Here is a 23,068-nt window from a genome sequence, read left to right as displayed (position 1 = left end):
TTCCTTGATGGTAGGGACTATTTTCTATTTTTGCTTCTGGCACCTAGTAAGCTCTCAAGAATTATTGAATACATATACCAATAACTACATATACCCATAACTTTGGCATCTATTAAGTTGCAAAGAGGTATAATTCTTGTTTCATTTTCGATTGATGTAAAAAGTGAAAGTGACAAATAATTAGCCTCTACACTGTTCTGCATTTTAGTTTTATAAAATAGATGAAAAATAAAATCCCTATTTACTTAAAACCAAACATTTCTATCTTCCAAAAATATGTGCAAATGTGCAAATAGAATAAAAATATACAGTATATGAAGCAAGAAAAGCATAGAGTACTGAGGAGAAAGAACCTTAAGTGATATGTAATTCCTATAACTAATTATTATTACTAAATGGGTTTCAATCAAAGCCAAGTTCTGCACCAAGTCTCTATTATTTTCAATACCGTACTCTAAGCCAGGGGTGGGGAACGTCTGGCCCAAGGGCCATATAAGGCACAAGAAATCATTTGGGCTGGCCCTGCCAAGGCTTTAGGGGTGAGTTAATTAAATGTTTGACCAAATATAGCAGGCTAATTTTTAAGTTGATAAATTTTGTATGGCCCTCGAATGATGTTATAAATATCCAAATGGCCTTTGGCAGAAAAAAGGTTCCCCAGCCCTGCTATAAGCACTCACAAGTAGTCCCTTCATGAGTGCATTTTTTGAAAGTATCTTTGGACTTTAATCCTTTTAATTTCCAAATATAAAATGGACTATGGTACTTTAAAAACCATAGCCTACAATCCTATAGTAGATAGCTATCCACTCAGCATCCAATGTCGCCCATTCCAACAGTTTTTGCAGTGGGGCACCACTCTCTGTAGATTGGGTGGAACTAACCTCATACCCAGTTCTGGAAGGTGGGCTCTGAATGGTCTGAGCTAATTAGTGTAGTCCATTCCCTTTGCAGTTACTGACTGAGAGATGTGCAGATCTCTCTCTCCCCCTTCCTCCCCTTCCTTTCCTGCTCTATCTTCCTCCTCCCCCTCCTTCTCTCTCTCTCTCCCTCTCTATTCCCCACTTCCTCCTCCCTCCTCCTTCTCTCTCTCTCTCCCTCTCTATTCCCCACTTCCTCCTCCCTTCTCACTCCTCCTCCCTCTTAACACCTAGAATTGAAAGTTAAATCCCTTTATTGTTTAAGCCAGCTTGGGTTAAATCCAGCTTGCCTATTAAATCCCTTTATTGTTTAAGCCAGCTTGGGTTTCTGTTACATGCAACTTCAAGTATGTGAACTGACACTATCCCTAAGACTTAAGCTTACCTTCAAAGCAGCTATACGTTAGATTTTAAGTTATTAATTTTTTTGCTACCTACTATAGGGGACAGTCCATCATGTCACTAAAAGGCTCAGAATTTGTTTGGTCACTGTCGTACACTTACACCATCTCCTCTGGGATGTTTAGAAATCACTCAATATAGAATCAGCATCTATTCCTACCCTGACACTGAGGAACCCTGAGTAACATAACAGAGAGGGGTCTTTCAATGTTATTTATTTCTCAGTAGTCTTACTTTCTACACTACAAAAACAGTAGAAACATCAACTCCCCCCCTCTTTTAAACCTATGGGTTGACACAGGTCACTTTTAAAGAACTATTTCACAAGTGGTCCTTTGATTAATGCAAAAACACTGTGATCTACTCAATTCTGTCATAAAAAAAAAAAAAAAAAAGAATGAGAAAAATTGTCCTCTTATTCTTAAAATTAGGAGTATAAACTGACTAGTGAAACACAAACTAAGATACAAAGAAGATGAAAAGATCAGTCAATAAATATTATATCAATATGTCAATAAAAATTAAAGGATAAAAATCCTTTCAGTAAGCTAAAACAATTTAATCTAGACGCAGCAATAATAATTAGATTATCAAATTCTCAATTTAAGGAAAAAATAATTATTTTAAATGATTCTTACCAATTGCTTATTTTTAATGACTTCGGTTAGTTTATCTATTTTGTCCCCTTGTTTGTTTGACAATTCCACCTCATACATATTGAAGTACATATCTTGGCAACACACTGGACAAAATCAGAAAAACAGAACATTTCTTATTTTAAATGCTATTTTGTTTTTTAAAATAACCAATTTATTCATTTATATAATAAAAAGTCAAAAAACTAAGAATTAAAAAAATTATCATTCAATGTCCTTGGTTATAAAACACCTTAAAAAAAAGTTATATTGTATAGTCCGGCTGGTGTGGCTCAGTGATGAGCATCGACCTATAAATCAGGAGGTCACAGTTCAATTCCTGGTCAGGACACATGCCAGGATTTCAGGTTTGATCCCCAAAAGGGGGCATGCAGGCAACAGCTGATAGATCATTCTCTTTTTCATCACTGATGTTTTTTTTTTTATCGTTCCCTCTCCCTTCCTCTCTGAAATCAATATAAAAAAAAATTAAAAAATTACTGTATAAAGTATTTCAAAACAATACTTTCATTTTACTGACACTAGTATAACAAGGCAAATAAATACTATATAAATAATATAAACATCAATGTTCCATGAATTAATCTAAATGATAAGAGAAATTTCCTTCTCAGATTTTCTGCTTCCTCCCCCCTTCACTTCTAAGTACATAACTAAACTTTGGGTGATGAGCTAACAATGCAATATACAGATGATGCATTATAGTACAGCACACTTGAAACTTACATAATCTTATTAATCAACTAGAGGTGCATGAAATTCGTGCACTGGGTGGGCGGGGGGTGGTCCCTCAGCCTGGCCTGCACCCTCTTGCAGTCTGGGAACCCTCGCACATCCTTAGCGCCTCACAGAGGTGGGAGAGGCTCCTGCCACGACCGCTGCACTCACCAGCCGTGAGCCCGGCTTCTGGCTGAGCAACGCTCCTCCTGTGGGAGTGCACTGACCATTAGGAAGCAGCTCCTATGTTGAGCAGAATTGTGCCAAAACCTGCTCTCTGACATCCCCTAAGGGGTCCTGGATTGCGAGAGGGTACAAGCCAGGCTGAGGGACCCCACGGGTGCACAATCGGGGCCGGGGAGGAATGCGGGAGGTTGGCCAGCTGGGGAGGGGCCACGGGAGGGCTCAGGGCGTGTCCGGCCCATCTTGCTCGATCCCGGTTTGCTGGACCCCAGCAGCAAGCTAAACTACAGTTGGAGCGTCTGCCCCCCTGGTGATCAGTGCATGTCATAGCGACTGGTTGACCGGTTGTTCTGGTCGTTCAGCCATTTGGTCGTTGGGCTTTTATTATATAGGATTAAAGCCAGACTTTGGCTCTTTCTGCCGCCATCTTGGTTCCACGTTCCCTGCACAAAATGCCCAGTGAAGCTACAGAAACCGTCCCTGCTACAGAGCAATAGTTGCCACAGCCCCAGGCTGAGACAGGGTCTGGAACAGAATCTGACACTGATGAATCAGTACCAGAGCTCGAAGAACAAGATTCCACACAGGCAACCACACAACAAGCTCAGCTGGCTGCGGCGGCTGAAATTGATGAAGAACCAGTCAGTAAAGCAAAACAGAGCTAGAGTGAAAAGAAGGCACGGAAGGCTATGTCCAAACTGAGTCTTCGACAGGTTATAGGGGTTACTAGGGTATCTAAGAATATCCTTTTTGTCATCACAAAACCAGATGTCTACAAGAGCCCTGCTTCAGACACCTACATAGTTTTTGGGGAAGCCAAGATTGAGGATTTATCTCAGCAAGCACAGCTAGCAGCTGCTGAGAAATTCAAAGTTCAAGGTAAAGCTGTCTCAAACATTCAAGAAAACACACAGACTCCAACTGTACAAGAGGAGAGTGAAGAGGAAGAGGTTGATGAAACAGGTGTGGAAGTTAAGGACATAGAATTGGTCATGTCACAAGCACATGTGTTAAGAGCAAAGGCAGTCCGAGCCCTGAAGAACAACAGTAATGATACTGTAAAATGGTATTATGGAATTAACAATGTAACCATCTAAAAAGGAGGACACTTTTTGTGTGTTTCAAAAGAGTTACTGCAGCTTGGTTTGAAATTCGTACTGTTTCTATCATTAATAAAGTTATGGCTTCTTGTGGGATTAAAAAAAAAAAAAGCTAGACTTTGCAATCTTAGATGAAACTACTTTTCACCGTTTCTAGTTTGCCTCCAAGGAACCGAATCACATAGCAACTCTGAAACTTTTACAAATGAACCTTTTAAGAATCACTTAAGGCAAAACAAAAGTGTGTGTATAAGAGGGGGAAATAATTGGAACAAAGCCCAGCACATACACAGTGTACCATTATAGGAAGTCCTTTGGTTACGTGGGACTCGACATACATCGTTTCGTGGTTATGTCGGCATCTCCCATTTATAAAAAAAAAAAAGTTCCATCATTTCGACGTATGTACATACATATGTGCTATATGATTTTTATTATTTATTTACCACAAGTAAAGGTCAGGAATTGTTATCTTTATTTTAAATTTTTTTTTACTGTTTTACTTCATTACTGCTGTGTATGTGCTCCATGTGAGTGACGTAGGTGCTTACGTAGGTGGGTTCCGACTTACGGCGAAAATTGCATAACATCGCACGGTAGAACGGATCTCTGACTTAACCCAAGGACCCATTGTACATTTGAACAAACCTTTTTGCTCCAAGTAATTCTGTTTTCTAAAGATAGCTTCTGGTAGTCTTTTTTTCAGAGACGACACTTTCATTACATACTTAAAATCTAGTTCATGTGGTCTAAAAAAACAAAACAATATCATGTGATGTAATAATCATTGAAACTATCTACAGCTTCATATGCAGTATATGGTTTTCTAATATAAATGCTAATAAAAATATTGTAACCACAAAAAAAATTCTTAAATTGGTAAATTCCAGGTCAAATAATATATATATACTCACACACTCTAGAGGCCGGGTGCACAAATTTGTGCACAGGTGGGATCTGGCCAGCCGGCCGGCCCCAATGGGAGCTAATCAAGCTGGGCCAGTGGAGGGGAGGGGCCGCGGGAGGTTAACTGGCCCTGCCCCTGATGGGTGGGGGCTGATGGGGGCTGGCCAGGGATGGGGGGGATGCAGGAGGTTGGCCAGCCAGCCCCATCCCCAATTGAGGTGATGGGGCCTATTGGAGGTGGGGCTGGCCGGGGGAGGGGCCGCGGGCAGTTGGGGAGTGCCAATCGGGGCCCCGATCAGGCCAGTTGGCCGCTGCAGTGCACATCATAGTGACCAGTCGTTCCAGCTGCTGGGCTTTTATATATATATAGATATTTATAAATATACATTTTCAAATATATGACCCCATAAACTGTGGTCTGCAAATATGTTCACATTTTCTGAATACATGTATTTTTGGTATAACTAAAATATCCAGATATATGGAAGAATTATGCATACTGTAATGAGATTTTGCTATGTAAGTGTTGAAAACTTTTGACAATATTGCATTGCCTATCAGGCAATGTCACATCCAAACTTTTGTATCATTTCACCTAAATTCTTTTTTCTTCTTTAAAACTCATTTTGAAATATTTATAGATTTATAGATGCCTTCTTTTCTCTTAAATATTTCTCTCTGTGTGTCCTTAAAAAAGCACATTTCCTTATCCAACCATAAAACAATGAACAAAATCAAGAAATTAAAAATGATATAATACAATTAATTTACCTACAGACCTTATTCTGCCAACCATCTCACTAAGGTCCTTCATAATGAAAGAAAAACATTTTGTAGTCCAGGGTCCTATCCAGGATGAAACACTGTATTTAGGTATGTCTGTTTTGTCTCCTTCAAGCAGGAACAGTCTTTGTCCTTCTTTAATGACCTTGATATTTTTTAATATAAACCCTTTATTTTGCAGAATGTCTCAATCCTGGTATATTTATTTCCTCCTGATTAGAGTGGCAGGAATACCACAAAAATGATATGTGTTATTTATATGTTTCCTGATGTGATGCACTGAAATGTTAATTCCATCCCTGATGACGATAACTTAACCACTTAGTTATGATAGTATCTGCAGGTTTTTTTTCCATTGTAAAACCAGTATTTTTCCCTTTGTAATTATTTAATAAGTTGTGGGGAAATACTGTGAGGTTAAGTAAATACCATCAAACTTTCACCTACTATTTTAAGCGTCCACTGATTATTGTGATGTTACCAATGATGATTTTGTAATTCCATCATTCTGTCTACACTTATTAGTTGCACTCTATAGTGAGGAAGAACTTTCTCATTTATTTATTCACAGAATACTTACTTTATTCTATGGGTTATAATCTCTTTCTCTCTCCTTAAAAAAGGTCAATAGAAAAAAAAAATTCTGATAGCACACTAGTTTTCGTCTTATATTTCAACTAAACTATATATATCAATAGTTTTCAGTACAAATTAAGACCAAATTAAAAAAGATTTCATAAAAATTTTCAGAAATGCTCTTCATTATTCTCCAGAAGAAAATATTATAATGTAAATATATAGCAGCTACTCTATTTAATACTACAGTAGTCTAGAAAACTCAATGTGAATATTAGTCAGATACTGCAAATCTAATAAAGACTCAGTAATATAATTAAGTGGTTATAATTTGCTGTATCTATCCTAGGCAAATCCATTTTTTTGGGGGGTGGGTGGGAGTCTAACTTCTAGTATCAAATCATTTTCCCATGTATATATTAAAATACTAAAACTTAAAAACTGAGTTGTCAAAGATTATAAAACAAATTTATTTAAGGCCAAGGTTAGAATTTAGATATGAATTTAGGTCTCCTGTACCATGGTCCTAGATGCTCTATACATCTGACCAAAAGTACTGTAATCTAACACCAAGTACAACTGCTGTATTTCACACCAGTGCCAACAAGCAAGAACTCAAAATGAGAATTTAAAAAAAGTATACAAGCAGTAGTAAAGAATACAAATTCAGTACTTACAGCTGGGTGGGAACCACTGTACCATAAGAGGACAAAAGAGTTATGTCACACAGCAGACAGCCTTTAATAATTAATTTCCCTTTCCATGGGGAGATGAGAACTTCAAGAAATGAGGGTAAGAAAAAAACAAATTATTTTACTTATGAACAAAACATTTACTTAAAAAACCTAAAAGAACCAATTAAGTAATTCCTTACCATTTTCACTGAGTTCAAGTCTAGGAAAAAAAAAAAAAAGCAATTTTATAAGAGCCAAGGAAACAAATACAGTAAAATAAAATATGTACATAATTACTTACATGCTTTTATGAGCTGGTGCCGCCATCTTTTTAGGTTCCTTGTACTGAAAAGCTACAATTACGTAAGGATTAATCTGTCTAGGTCGCTCAATAACAGTGGTGCCTGAAAGCTCATACAGGTAATACTAAAAGAAAAAGAATTATAATCAGGGTAGCACTATAGATTTCCGTATGCACCAAGTTGATCTCAACCCACCCAGTACTGAAACTTAACACATTAGAGGCAGAAATGTATCTTAGAAATGATTTATACCTGACTCAGTTCAAAGGCGCGAAAATGACTCGTCTTGTGAGAAACCTTGTTAGTATTTGCAGCCACATGGCAATCATAGCCAGAAGATGGGCTAATATAGTTAGTTGTATAATTCTCAGACACAAACTTGATTTTCCCCTAGAATGAAAGTATTAAGATTAATCAGATGTTTTCAAATAGCAATAATCTTATTCTAGGATTCATTTATAAGTAGCTGAATAAAGATTTCTGTGTAGTTCAACTAATAGTTAACTGTTAAGAATTAGAAGTATGGTTCTTAGAAAATAATCTTTTAAGGCCAAAAATAGTTTTAATTATCCATGAACTCCTTAAAATTGCATTTAAGAATCAGGTATGTTTGAGCATCTTTCTGAGGCAGAAGTCCATTTCTTTTATCACAATATCAAAGGAATACACATTTAAGAGAACCCCTCCCCCCCTCTTTTTTGTTAATCCTCACCAAAGGTTATTTTTCCATTGATTTTTTTAGACAGAGTGGAAGAGAGGGGGGAAGAGGGAGAGAGAGGGGAGGAGGAAAGGAAGGAGAGAGGGGGCGGGGGAGAGGGGAGAGAGAGAGAGAGAGAGAGAGAGAGAAACACTGATGTGAGAGAGACATATCGATCAACTGGTTCACCCCAGGCTGGGGATCGAGCCTGCAACCAAGATACGAGCCGTTGACTGGAATCGAACTCAGGACCCTTTGATTCTTGGCTAACTCTCTACCACGGAGCCAAACTGGCCAGGGCAAGAAAACCATTTCTTTAAAATAAAAATTATATAGCTTACCAAATAGATTGATTATTCAATGACTTATAACATAAAAGATGACAAATGAAATCTAAAATTTCAAAAGATGAGTTTCCAAACTGAGTATTAAGTTATCAATCATAAATTACAGACCAAGATATATCTATTACATCAGGACCCAGAAATTAAGCAAGTAGCAAATATATATACTAAGTGCTTAGCAGACCACTGGCCCTGACTACAGTCGATAGTATTTCCCATTATAGACTTGTCTTCATCAAGGTTACATGTCTTCCAGAAAAAGAAGAAAAAAAGCCATCAAGTTTTTTTATTTCATATCATGAAATAGCATGATTTTAAAAGCTGTTTTTAACAACATGATGACATAGATAGAACAAATAAAAATATACTAAATATAAACCAAAATGAGGATGAGATTACAAATTTATTTTTACAAGAAGAATTTAATTATTTAAAAAATGGTTGTTTTTTTTTTGCTGTTAAGATCCTGCCTCTTCATTTACAGGACCACGAAAGGCGATTCTTTCATCAAAGAAGCCAAAGAATGTAAACAGTAAGGAGGGCTGAGAACATGCAGGCAAAAACTAAGCAGCAATATCCACCAAACAGAGAGGGGATTTAGGAGCATAAACCAATGGCAAGGCAATCTGACATAAGTAAAAAACCAAACATTTGTTAACTGAGCTGACAGGTACACTATCTACAGCAGAATTATAGTCCTTATCATCGAGCAAGAGAGGAAGAACTAAGAAAGGAAAAGCAGCGATTGTGTGCCAGTGCAACACTAATTTTCCTCTAGTTCTTGGGGACAAAATTTTGAAATATAACATATTTACACTCTCTTTAAAAAAATCAGTTCTGTTATATTTATAACCAAAGAACTCAGAAAGCTAAAACAAAAGCAAAAACAACAAAAAGACCACAGAATATGCCCTCAAAAAGTCCACCAACCTATAAAATCAGCGCTTTCCTACTACTTGAGTGAAAATTCTAATTGCAAGATTCACTCATATTGAACTATTAAAGGGTGTTTAAGAATTTCTGAGATCATCAAGTTATAGGTGCCACATAAACATGTAAACAAGATCTGGATGTTTAATGGGATAAAGAAAATAAAGATTTCTTTTTTCTTTTTTTTTTTTAAATATATTTTATTTACTTTTTACAGAGAGGAAAGGAGAGGGACAGAGAGCTAGAAACATCGATGAGAGAGAAACATCGACCAGCTGCCTCCTGCACACCCCCTACCGGGGATGTGCCCGCAACCAATGCACATGCCCTTGACCGGAATCGAACCTGGGACCCTTCAGTCCACAGACCGACGCTCTATCCACTGAGCCAAACCGGTTTCGGCGAAAATAAAGATTTCTTATTGTGACAATTTAAATGACAACAAATGTTGTTTTCTAAATTCATCTCTTTTAACTGTAAGTATACTGTTTTACAAGCAGCTACCTGTTTTATTATTTAATGTGTAAAAAGTCGCATGGCTGGTGTGGCTCAGTGATTGAGCCTCGACTCATAAACCAGGAGATCACGGTTTGATTCCCAGTCACATGTCCAGGTTGTGGGCTCAATTCTTAGTGTGGGGTGTGCAGGAGGCAGCCAGTCAATAATTCTTTCTCATCATTGATGTTTCTCTCTCTCCCCCTCTCTCTTCCTCTTTGAAATCAATAAACATGTATTATTAAAAAGTGGCATTGTGGGACAGGAGTGAGAGGAAGACTTCACTGAGTATCTTTTGTATTATTTCTAAGGTTTTTTAAAAAATGTAGATCATCTACACCAGTAGTCAGCAAACCGCGGCTCGCGAGCAACATACGGCTCTTTGGCCCCTTGAGTGTGGTTCTTCCACAAAATACCACGTGCAGGCACGCATGTACAGTGCGATTGAAACTTCGTGGCCCATGCGCAGAAGTCGGTTTTCAGCCTGGGCGAGTCTATTTTGAAGAAGTGGCGTTAGAACACTCAAGGGGCCAAAGAGCCACACGTGGCTTGCGAGCCAAGGTTTGCCGACCACTGATCTATACTAATAAAAGAGAAAGATGCAAATTGACCATCACTTCGCGACACCCACCAGCCAATCGGGAGTATGCAAATTACTTGCATATGCAGGCGCCGAGCAGCCGGGGGCAGAGTGGCTCCCTGCGCGTGCACACGCACCAAGTGGTCTGGGTCCCGAGAACGGGCGTCCTCGGGAGCCAGGCCACTCTGAGCCTGGAGGCCCGCACGTAGGCCCGGAGCACCCGGGGTCCCAGAATGCCCCAGCCACTCTGGGCCTATGCGCGCAGGCGCCGAGTGGCCAGGGGCGAGGCGGGAACATCCCCAGGACCCAGGAGCTCCAAGCCTGTGTGTGCGCAAGCAGCCGGGGGTGGGGCGGGAACATCCCCCACAGCGAGCGAGTGGACAGCAGGGCCCTACTTGCCCCTGGCCATGGCAGTGAGGGGTAAGCAGTCCCCTGCAGGGCCCCCCCAGAGAGCAGACACCAGGGCCCTGCTTGCCCCTGGCCCCGGTGGCGAAGGGCAAGCAGGCCCCCACAGAGAGCAGATACCAGGGCCTGCGATGGCATCAAGCAGGCAGGTCCACAGAGAGCAGGCCTAGGTTGTCAGTAAGACATCTCCTGAGGGCTCCCAGATTGGAGAGGGTGCAGGTCGGGCTGAGGGACCCCACCCCCAGTCCCACCCCCGTGCACGAATTTCATGCACCGGTCCTCTAGTATAGTAAATAAATAAAAAATCTTTGTCTTTAAAGGAAAGCAGAAATAGCAATTTCATTTTCTGATTTTGAATAGCTGTCTTTGGTGAGGACTATGTTTAGCAAATGATCTGCAAAGAACATTATCACCAACTGATAACCTTTACTTTTAAAAAGAAAAATTATACAAAAGTACACATAGGCTTTACCTTAATTAGATTAAAAATTATAATATAACCAGACTTCCCATGATACCATGGTCTTGCATGAAGATAGTCTGAGTATTTGGAAATGTATACACCTATAAGAGCATAAAATATAGATTAATTTACACTTTTAAAATATTATTTACACATATACAATTCCAATGGAGGTGTACCCTTAGCTGAACAAGACAAAAGATAAATAAAAGTCAACATTAAAAACTGTTTTGAAACTGCTTACTTTAAAAAAACGTTTTAAGTTATTCTAAAGGTATAGAAACATTAGAGCTAAGACAAAACATATTTAATTGATAACCAATTTCTTATTAGGGTACTAATAATGGAAAACAAAGTGTCACACATTTTTGGAAAATTCTAAGTTTGTAATCATACAGTGAAAAGATCTATGGTAATCTGATCTTCAAGTTATTATTTTACAAAAAAAAAAAAATCTTATTAAGTATAGTAACCCCACCTTATCTACAGAGGATACTTTCCAAGACTCCCAGTGGAAGCCTGAAACCGTGGACAGTACTGTACCCTATGTACTGTTTTTTCACATATATACCTATGATAAAGTTTAATGTACAAATTAGGCACAGTAAGAGATTAACAACAATAAGTGATAATATAATAGAACCATCATAATAAAGATTATGTAAATGTGGTCTTTCCGCTCTCAAAATATCTTCTTGCATAGCCACACCTTGTTTTATTGCTCTTTGCTTTATCATGCTTCACAGATATTGTACTTTTTACAAATTGAAGGTTTGTGGCAAGCCTCCATTGAACAAAACCTTTTTTTTTAAGTGCGTTATTTATTTATTTTTAATTTCAGAGAGGAAAGGGGAGGAAAGAATAGAAACATCAATGATGGGAGAGAATCATTGATTGGCTGCCTCCTGCACTCCCCAAACTGGGGATCGAGCCCGCAATCTGGGCTTGTGCCTTGACTGGGTATGAACCAAGATCCTCTATCAGTTAAAAGATTACAACTGCTTAAGACTCAGATGATGGTTATTATTTTTTAGCAATGAAGTATTTTTAAATTAAGGCATATACATTGTTTTTTAGACTTAGTGCTATTGCACATTTAATAAACGGTAACATGTCTTTTATATGTACTGGGAAACAAAAAAATTCATGCCTCGCTTTATTGAGATAGTCTCTGGAACCAAACCTGTCTCCAATATATGGAATTACTCACTCTTCTTCTAGTGACGCAAATGGTGGAACCATTTCATAAACAAGATGGCTACCACCCACATTTTATGATTATATTGCCAGAACACAGGCAGATAATTTTTCTTTGTATTTGAAAGCATGTGGGGTTCTTGGCTCTGCACACCATACCTGGCTTTATCACAGGCCCTGCAGCATTACCACATCATACTAGAGTTAATCTGTCCTTTCATGTTTTATACCCTGGTGGCTACTATGCATTTTTATAAATGTGGGTTCTATTGGGCATCTTCTTCCAGACAAGTCCGGTTTCATCAAAACTGAAGGTTTACTTTGGGTGGTATCCTTTTCCCTTAATCAACTTCTTCAACTTTTCTGGAAATGTGGCAGCAGATCCTTCACAGGCTGATGTAGCCTCTTCAATAATTTTTAAAAATTTAAGTCCAAACCTATTCTTGAATCAGTGTAACCATTCCTTACTTGCAGTAAATGGCTTGGTGCCACTCATTACAGGGGGTCCCTTGCTGCAGTCTTCATAAAGGCTAAATGCTTTCTTGCACAAGACAGTCCCATCGATTGAAACAAGTTTTCTGTTCATGTCTCCCGCCCACAACTTTAATGCTTTTTTTCATCTTAAGTAAGCACTTACGCACTGCCTATAACTTTTGCAGTTTGAGGTGTGACAGCAAAACTAGCACTAATTGTTTTGTCCCTTTTCACAAATAGAGTATTTGCTCTTATCATAGATTTTAGCAACCTCAGCATATAATTTTTTTTCTTTATTAAATCAAGAACTTTCATCTTCTCACTTAAAGGAAGCATTTTAGGGCTTCTCTTTGGAATATCTGAATTGCTGATATCACTACTCTTAGCTTTGGGGCCATTATGAAGTCAAATAAGGGTTACTTGAACACAAGCATTATGATACCGTGACAGCCGATCTAATAAATGAGAGGGCTACAAAGTGACTAATGGGCGGGGAGCATATACAGTGTGGAGATGCTGGACAAAGTGACGATACATGTCAGGGTGGAATGGCCCAAGATTCCATTCAAGGGCACATGCCCGGGTTGAGGGCTCGATCCCCAGTAGGGAGCGTGCAAAAGGCAGACTCTGACAGGAGGAAGATTTTCATACACATTTTACTAATTTTCTTTCATCTCTGACACTTCTATTATAGAGAAAGGGCAAATAGCAGTATTAAAATATTTCCTCTAATTAATCCCCTTTTAATGTGCACGAATTTCATGCACCAGGCCACCAGTTTACTAATAACAACCATGTGACTGACTGAGGAGTATGTTACTGAAGAGGGAGATGGCCTTGGAGCATAGATACATAAACCACAGGGTTCTCAAGAAGAGAAAGAGCAATAGCCTCTTAACCCTACCAGACCGCTATACCGATTTTTCGGTAATTTCTGAATCTGCCGCTATACCGCTGTACCTAATTTTCGGTACTTTGCCTAGTACGTGAAAAAAATGCATCACAAACTAAAAATAACCAACCAATTGTGGTCAGACCTCATGGTTAGCCATTGCAAATGTCTGCCCTCATGAGTTTGAATTGACTTTGTGTGGTTTAAGGGGACAGTTAGGTTCAGGGTCTCAGGTCTGGTAGGGTTAAAATTATTTAACACTACTTTAATATAAAGTACTAGAGGCCCGGTGCATGAAATTTGTGCATGGGGAGGGGTGTCCCTCAGCCCGGCCTGCCCCCTCTCCAATCCGAGACCACTGGCTCCTAACCACTTGCCTACCTGCCTGCCCCTAACCGCTTCTGCCTGCCAGCCTGATCGCCCCCTAACCACTCCCCTGCTGGCCTGATTGACATCTAACTGCTCCCCTGCTGGCCCAATTGCCTCTAAATGCCTCCCCTGAAGGCCTGGTCGCCCCCAACTGCCCCCCCCCCTTGCTGGCCATCTTGTGGTGGCCATCTTGTGATTATGTGAGGTTGGCCATCTTATGGAGGCCATCTAGTGATGACGTAAGGGCGCTGCACAAGGGCGCGAGGACCACCTAGGCTTTTATTATTATAGATTACTATTACACACAGAACAACCCACTTCAACTTGAGCCCAAAACCATAAAATATACAGAGGCAGTGGTGCAATTTTATTATCAGCCCAGTACAGACAGGGGACCTCAGGCTGCACCCCCTGCGCTACGGGTTACATCGGACTCGATGTACATCATTTCGTGGTTATGTTGTCATCTCCCATTTATTTACATAAAAAAAAAGTTCCGTCATTTCGATGTATGTACATATGTGCTTTATGTTTTTTGTTATTTATTTACCACAAGTAAAGATCAGGAATTGTTATCTTTCAAATTATTTTTACTGTTTCACTTCATTACTGCTGAGTATGTGCTCCATGTGAGTGACGTAGGTGCTTATGCAGGTGGGTTTCGACTTACGGCGAAAATCACGTAACATCGCACCGTAGGAATGGATCTCCGATGTAATCCAAGGACCTACTGTATATGTGTTTAAGAAGGAATCTGTATTTGTTAGGAATATACAGCTTCCGCTCAACCACCCTATGAAGCCAGCCTCTCAAAAATCATTAATAAAAGCATGGGATTGTAGAAAAGTGGCCTTACTTTTTAGTGATGTAAGCTGAGGTATTTATTTGTAACTTACTTTCAAATTCTTCAGAAAAACAAAACAAAACAAACAACAACCACCACCAACAAAAAGACAAAAACCTAAAAATTTTTTAGCAAAGGAAGGGTCTGATGCAAAACATGTTAGATATACATGATAGGTATATTAAATATTATACTAGGCTCTCTTCTATGTTAGCATTTTTTATAAAGGAAAGGAGGGGTGTGTGTGAAAAAGAATAGGAAAGAAGAAACAAGTTTTATGTACTGTAAAGTGCCATTGGGTTATGAATTTATTCCCTTTAATGTCTTTTAGAAGAGCTGACTGTAAGTTTTAAAAAATTTTGTTTTAAACAGTTACCACATGACCCAGCAATTTTACTCCTAGGTAAATGTCTGAGAAATGAAAACACACACCTATACAAAATTTGTCATGAATATACATAGCAGAACTTTTTAGAATAGCCAAAAGGTGGAAACAACCAAATGTCCATCAACTGACGGATTACAAAAGCATGTTATAACCATACAATGAAATATTATTCAGCCAAAAAGGGAATATAGTACTGGTACATGTACAACATGGATGAACCCCAAAGGACACTAAGCTAAGTAAAAGAAAAAAAGTCAAAAAAGATCATATATGATTCCATTTATATACACTATTTGGAATAGGCAAATCCATTAGGCAAGAAGTAGATTAGTGACTACCTGGACTAAAGGTAGCTAACAGGTGCAGGACTTCTTTTTAGGGTGACAAAAACAGTCTAAAATTGTGCTGCTGGCTTCACAATTCTGTGACTACACTGAAAGCATGGAATTGTACATTTTAAATGGATGTATTATCTGATATGTGAATTTTATCTCAAAAAAGATATATATTTTTAAAGTCAGCAGGAATCTAGCCATGAAACCCAATAATCTTTCTCAGTCTGGATTCTGTAGCACCTGACACAGCTATATAACCCCCCCCGCTTAGATACTTCTGTTTTCTGTAAAATTTTACCTTCTGATTCTTCATCCATTGTACTGCTCTTGACTGCTCCTCCTTCTACACCTTCCCTATCCTCCCCTCCCCTCAGTCCCATATGATCCAAAAGTTCTGTTCCTTGCCATTTTTTCCTTCTATATTTTTCTATGTAACACTATGTTTGGCTTCAACTAACGCCAACCCCCATCACCTTGACCCAAAATCTACACTCCTAATTCCTTTTCCAATTATTCTTATCACCACTAAGGTATCTTCAGAAACGCTTATGAAGATCTCATTATTTTTCAAAATCAACTCATGAAAGTAGCAGTGTCCAATTACTGAGAGTTTACTAGGTTTGTGCTGTGGTCAGCACTTTACAGAGTCTCATGTATTTTCACAACAAATCTAGAAGACAGTTTTACCTATTCTATATAATAAAAGGGTAATATGCAAATTGACCAAATGGGGGGACCGGTTGCTATGACGCACACTGCCCACCAGGGGGCAGACACTCAATGCAGCAGCCAGGCTCACGGCTGGTGAGCACAGCGACGGTGGCAGGAGCCTCTCCCCACTCCGCGGTAGCGCTAAGGATATCCGACTGACATCCCCCGAGGGCTCCCGGACTGCAAAAGGGCACAGGAACCCCCGACCCCCAGTGTACGACATGTGCACCAGGCCTCTAGTCTTACATATGAGAAAACTGAAGAAATTTAGTGCTAATCTACATTTTTTTAATCATACGATTTACCTTTCTCTTTTATCAGCTTCCCAACCAATCTTCTCTCCTTCTGTGTCTCTTTTTTATCAGTAATATCACTGTAGTGTAAGTTTAAATCTTTATGTCCTTTCTCTTACTCCTCACATTCCATAGTTGCCAAGTTTGATTAGTTCTATATATTCTCTATTCCTACTGCAATTATGATAGCATAGAGGAGAGCCTCACTAATCCTGGATGACTATAATAATCTCTTGGCACTAAAAGATACTTTCAGTATGTTTTCTAGTCCAACCAACTTTTAAAAACAAATTCTGATCATGTAACTTCTATTGGAAAACTTTAGGCTCAAAGCTCATTTATATGATACAGTTCTATTCTAAAGATTACTTATCATTAATGAAACTGGCTTTTAATATGGGTATCTTATGAAATAAACTATACCGTACTTCATTTTGTAAAAGAAGAAATTCTTTTTTCTTACCTTTTGCTGGGTCACCCAGAGTGGTAATAGCACTGCTGCCAATACAGAGTCCACGCTGACATACCAATTTTGCCTTTAAACAAAAGATAGCATTTCGCTTATCATATTCGTCTTGGGAGAGGTAATGAATGAACACTGTAATCTATAGGCTTTCAAATAAGTATAAAATCTTTACACTGTACATATTTATGGCACAAAGCAAGGTTATGTAAGGCTACTGCATTTGGTTAATAGTTCAAATTTTTCATGAAAGCCACCATTTCTGATAACAAAAATGTCACCAGCAAAACCAAATTAAGATCACAGGTAAGTCCTTTCTTAAAGTTTTCTTTTTAAAATATAGCTTTGGAAATGTTTTACTCCCAAATCCATAGCACATCTTTTTTTAAATTTTATTTTATTTTATTTTTTATTGGTTTTTTACAGAGAGGAAGGGAGAGGGATAGAGAGCTAGAAACATCGATGAGAGAGAAAAGTCGACCAGCTGCCTCCTGCACACCCCCTACCAGGGATGCGCCCGCAACCAATGTACATGCCCTTGACTGGAATCGAACCTGGGACCCTTGAGTCCGCAGGCCGACGCTCTATCCACTGAGCCAAACCGGTTTTGGCCATAGCACATCTTATTTGGAAGTAGTTGATTAAATAAAATATCCTGGTATTACTATAATATCGTTATATTATATACGAAGAGTAAACATCCTGTAAGCAAATATACCATTGTTTTTAAAATACCATTAACCCTACTAAAACATTACCTTATGTTAAAATTATATCAAGGTGCCAAACACATCTTTGGGGCATACCCTGCACACAGTTTCCTTCTCCCACAAGTCAGGTAAAAGCAACAATATGGATGTTCAATCTTCAAAGATGGGAATGAAACAATTTCAACTAATTAGAATGCTGAAAGTGCCCATTTTATCCCCAAAACTATATCATTTAAACTTGAAAAACCTCCATAAAGAATAGAAAGTATCTATGTAAACAATGATCCATAATGGAGAAATAGCTGTTCATTCCATTAAAAGGCATTACTGATACCTAAGAAACCTGTATTAATCCAAATCTGACCACGAGTTTACAAATTTATTTAAGATAAAACTAAAATGGACCTACAAAAAGTTGCAGAAATCCAATCTCTTTCATAACTAGCTTCACTGTCATTTACATTGCTACCAAACTAAGTAACAAAAAAGGCTGATGAACTGTTAATCTTATAATACTTAAGTAAAAAGCCAATACTTCAAGTTTAATAATTTATTTTGTACGTTAATTCACAAATTTAATTTTATACTACCTAATTCCCTTACCTGATTTTCACTTTCAAACAGAAGAAACCCGTAAGTTTCTTGAAGTTCTTCCTGAGTGTAGTTACTTGCTTTTTTTTCTTGGTAAAAAGTTTTGTACTATATAAAGAGAGAATAACCAAATGGTATAAACATGTTATTTTGCCTTGCAAGTTAATTTTAAAAAATGCATCATTTGAATTGCTCCTGCTAAAAGTCTAATAAAATTTATTTTCCTATTCGTTAGATTATTACCTTCCAAGTGACTGTTTCCAAGAATCTTTTATCTAATTTGAAAAGTGATAGCTTAAAAGAACTAGGCTTATATACCCCAAATCATGGTTCTTTAAAGCTAAAATAAAACTAACACACAGACACAATGTGTACCAAGCACCTCACCTCATTTAAGAAAATGTCATTTTTCACCAAAGTCACTTGACTGTATTGAAAACCATGCTCAGATGCAGAGTCCAAGTAAGAAGTATGGAGAATTGAAACTGCCCTCTGGAAGAGAGAGTCTGAACTCAAGGACACTGTCTCAAAAACTGTAAAACACAAACAAAAATAATGCAACTGTTTAAGATAACCAAAGGAAGGGATTAAAAGTGATACACTAAATATCACTAAATACTTCATCTATTTCCTTCCTATATAACTAAGACTTTTACCATGTGTTTTGGTGATCATATCTTAATTTAAAAGATGGGCCAAACCTAGTAAAATGCCCTCCCCTGGATCTCGCCCAATGCAGGTGGGGCCTCTCATGTGAAGAAAATAATCTAAATGAATTACAATTTAGGGTGAATTATTTTCAATACAAGAATAAAATGTACCCTGCCAGATCCCTTTATGGCTGTGGTTTAAGCTGGATGTTGTAACTGCAACTGGTAAATGCAGATGTGACTGTATTGTCAAGTTGGTGATCAGCAATCACACAGACCAATGTTTCACATCTTTATGATTTTTTAAACCTATGCCATATTTTGATAAATTTACCCTTCCCGTCTTCTCATCAAATCCCCACGTACATCTGTTGGGCTCTTTTTAATGAGCCTACTATTGCAAACACATTAGAAATCATTGTATCTTTGGGGTTTCCTCACTAGCTTAGATATGTCTATTGAACATGTTATGGTTTGCATTATAAAATCATTTTTTCATTTTACAAAAATAAAACTTCATTACTTTTTTAAAGTGCTATTTTCAAACCATACTCATGTGCTATCCCACATATTCTGATATGCCCTTCCCATGAGAGGCATGTTTCCTAATTGAGAATTGCTGACTCAACCCAGTAATTCTCTTGATGTGAGCCTTTGTGTCTTTTGACTTTACAAGTCTTTAGCAAGAACTGAACCTAATAACTTCTCATAATATTTAACCATTTAATTTGTTTACTCCTATTTGTATCTTCTCTCCTTTCTTTAACAAGGCTGGGGAGGAGTGTACAAACTGATAATTTATAAATAAGAAAGAGCAAGGAATAACTGATATAGCACTGCAAGTTATAGTCATATACTACAAATAAATACATTAATGTGGCTTCCTACATTTACCAGAACTCTGCAAATTACAGTTCAAAAGTTAAAGGAAAAAAGCATATTATTATTCTTATTATTATTTAAAAATATGTTTTTATTGGTTTCAGAGAGGAAGGGAAAGAGTGATAGAAACATTAATGATGAGAGAGAATCACTGATCGGCTGCCTCCTGCATGCCCCCCACCGGAGATCGAGCCCGCAACCCAGGCATATGCTCTTGACCGGAATCAAACCCATGACCCTTCAGTCTGCAGGCTGACGCTCTATCCACTGAGCCAAGCCAACTAGGGCAAAAGCATATTATTTAAAATTAAAAAATATGCAAAAGCATATTATTTAAAATTAAAATTTTTCTTACAACAAGTAAGAAAAAAAAGAAACTAGACTATCACAGAAATGAAAACAAACATTTCAGTGAAACTAATTAGGACTAAACTGTCCTAACACTTCAATTATAAAGTTAGTTTAAAATGCTTTATAAACAAAACTTCCTAGTACCAAAAATGAAAGATTGTAAACAGCAAGGAAGGAAAGAAAAGAGGATGAAATACTTGAGAATATTCTGAAGTGGTACATCTGATCCATATCAATTGTTTTACTTTTTCTCAGTTTCACTTTCTCCTTCAATATACTAGTGCTATACAAAATAAAGATATTCTAGAGCTTAAAATAGCAAAACACCACGATAATAATTAAAATTATGGCTTTCTAAAGCTGTATTACTTAAACTAGGAGGTCTATGCATTTGCAAATTCATCTTACAAAAGCTTAAATACAAATCAGAATTCGTTTAAAAATTATAAATTTGGAAACCTGTATTTAATATTTTTAAAAGGCAATATAATATAAAAAATGTAACTGTATTTTGAGGCTCAATATTTGAGAAATACGTTGCTTCCAGTGACAGAAGCAAAAGTTATCACAGCTTTAAAAATGGACTTTCTAAGACTATCAATTTCTTTAAATTCTACAAGATGTTAATAGATAGGCATGTTTTAAGTTTCATAAGTACTGAATACTACTATATCCCTATTTTTGAGTGTTAAGGCACAATAAACTGAAAACTGTAAAAGCCGTGCAATTAAAAAACAACAACATACCTATCTAACACAGTGTTTCCCAAATACATGTAGTCAGAGAACACTTTATACCAATGTGCAGAGTATTGTTCCCAATAAAGCTATTAATAAAGATGATTTAAAATAAACAAGAAAAGAAAATAAGTAAAAACAAAAAAAGAAAATAAATTTTAAAGAAACAAAAAAAGAAAAAATAAGGAGAAACAAGTAGGAAATAAATTACTTTGTGCTTATATATGTTTACTTCTAAAACTATTTCTTTATAGTTAAAAATGCTTCCCCTTTAGGTCAGCATCCTCTGAACAGCAATATATATACAAAAGTAATTCTTTTATGGTTAGAAGAGAAAGGATGTCAAAAGCCACGGTATTGAAAATCACAGTAAATCTTCAATCTTTCATGACTTCATAAATTACTTCAATTATACTCTCAAGAAAGCACAAGTTTCCTACTCTATAAATAAAATAGTTGAGAATTTTATTGAGTAATTATTTGACAGTATCTCTCCTTACATAATATACTTTCATTTAAGAATCTAACTTATATAAAACATTAAAAAAAATAAAATAAAACATTATAAGCACTAAATTAATGGTCACATTTTTGGTAAGCAATACACATTATTTATACATTCAAGGTTATAAGAATACTAGGAGAATGAAGAGGGGACTACTGCACAAAGAAATCTAACACATCTAAAAAGGTAACTTGAAAAGTACTTGCCTATAATGTAGAAAAAGTGGCCCTAAGTGACCAATAGAGAGCACATGGGAGAAAATTTAACTTCAATCATAATGGCTCTGGAAATTGAGTTAATATGCTTTCCTGTAGCACCTGGCTTTGGACTCACTTCTCTGCTATTTGTGGATTCAATCTAAAATGCTAACTCAAGCTTGACACAAGGTAGAATCTGTTCAAAGTACCCTGCATTAATCTCCCCTCTCTCAAAATCCATTAGAGATACTGAGTTTCTGGTTTTGGGCTTTTTTTTTTTTAACTTCTAATAAAAGAGATTAGAAAATGATAAACCAATTTCTGATGATATATCACAGGTATATTTTTTCATCCTATAAGCATCTGGTCTGACATCAAATAATGAGATGAACTAATGCCAACAACTCAGGTGTCACAAAACTGACAAAAATCAGCCACTTCCACATCTCCCCAGAACTTTCATTACCACATCTCCTGTCTTGCATTAAACAGCACTCATCAACAAGAGAAACGCTCAGAACCCAACAATATAGGCCATTAAAGGTCCTTATCAGTATCCCCTATAGACGGATTGCAAACTACACCTGCTAGTACTATCTATGACTATATATTTTAAGTCTAAGCAGGTCATTTGATAGTGTTGAGGGAATAGCCTACCCCTTAATCATCTAATTCTAAATGTATTACCTTTACTTTAATATACTAAAGAATTGCCAATTTAAGATAAATACAACTTTTTTAGAGCACAATTTGGTAGGACCTAACAAAAACTTAAAAATGTGCATATCCAATAACCATTCCATTTCTGAGAATCAACTCCTCAGAAACACTAGTGTAAGTGCACAGGATATATGTACAAGGGAGTTCCATGCACCAGAATCCATAATAGCAAAAATACTGGAGATAATCTAAAATTGCCACCAACAGGGAAACACATTGCATTTACTAAGTAAAATAAACTTGCGTATACTGGCATATAAAGTTATCTATTATATAATACGGAATAAATAACATGCATTATATCGTGTCATTTTGGTTAGAAAACAACAACAACATTCCAAATTATGTGTTTGAAAGTATACAGATAACAATCTAGAAAGATGGGAAACCAAACTGTTAACAGTGTTTAAACCAATGGTTATTCAGAGTGGGAAATGGATAAAATGGGAACTTACATTTTTTACTTTATACATACTTCTACAAATTTAGGTTTTTCCAAATAAGCACATATTACTTCTAAGATATCTTAATTCAGAATCAAGTAAAATAAATCATAATTAAAAAAAATACAAATAAGGAGTATGACAATTTTCCTTAAATACCTTTCCTGATACAATTTAAAAATT

General features: G+C 37.2%; 1 protein-coding gene and 1 pseudogene across 1 annotated transcript in view; one reads left to right on the top strand and one right to left on the bottom strand.

Moving 5' to 3' along the window:
- Positions 1-23,068, bottom strand: part of TASOR2 (transcription activation suppressor family member 2) — a 78,174-nt gene that overhangs the window by 37,995 nt on the left and 17,111 nt on the right. Inside the window, exons 3-12 of the mRNA XM_028130900.2 lie at positions 18,788-18,933; positions 18,413-18,508; positions 17,100-17,172; positions 11,143-11,234; positions 7,472-7,609; positions 7,219-7,343; positions 7,118-7,137; positions 6,921-7,020; positions 4,627-4,727; positions 1,961-2,064 (exon numbers count right to left, since the gene is read on the bottom strand). Coding sequence (XP_027986701.2) covers positions 1,961-2,064; positions 4,627-4,727; positions 6,921-7,020; positions 7,118-7,137; positions 7,219-7,343; positions 7,472-7,609; positions 11,143-11,234; positions 17,100-17,172; positions 18,413-18,508; positions 18,788-18,933 — 995 coding nt within the window. The remainder of the gene's footprint in view (positions 1-1,960; positions 2,065-4,626; positions 4,728-6,920; positions 7,021-7,117; positions 7,138-7,218; positions 7,344-7,471; positions 7,610-11,142; positions 11,235-17,099; positions 17,173-18,412; positions 18,509-18,787; positions 18,934-23,068) is intronic.
- On the top strand, positions 3,331-4,078 carry LOC103298577 (nascent polypeptide-associated complex subunit alpha-like; annotated as a pseudogene).

The sequence above is a fragment of the Eptesicus fuscus genome, chromosome 2 (assembly GCF_027574615.1).
Source record: "Eptesicus fuscus isolate TK198812 chromosome 2, DD_ASM_mEF_20220401, whole genome shotgun sequence".
Lineage (NCBI taxonomy): Eukaryota > Metazoa > Chordata > Mammalia > Chiroptera > Vespertilionidae > Eptesicus > Eptesicus fuscus.
Note: the sequence above shows the minus strand (reverse complement) of the source record. Positions and strands in the feature narration are given on the sequence as shown.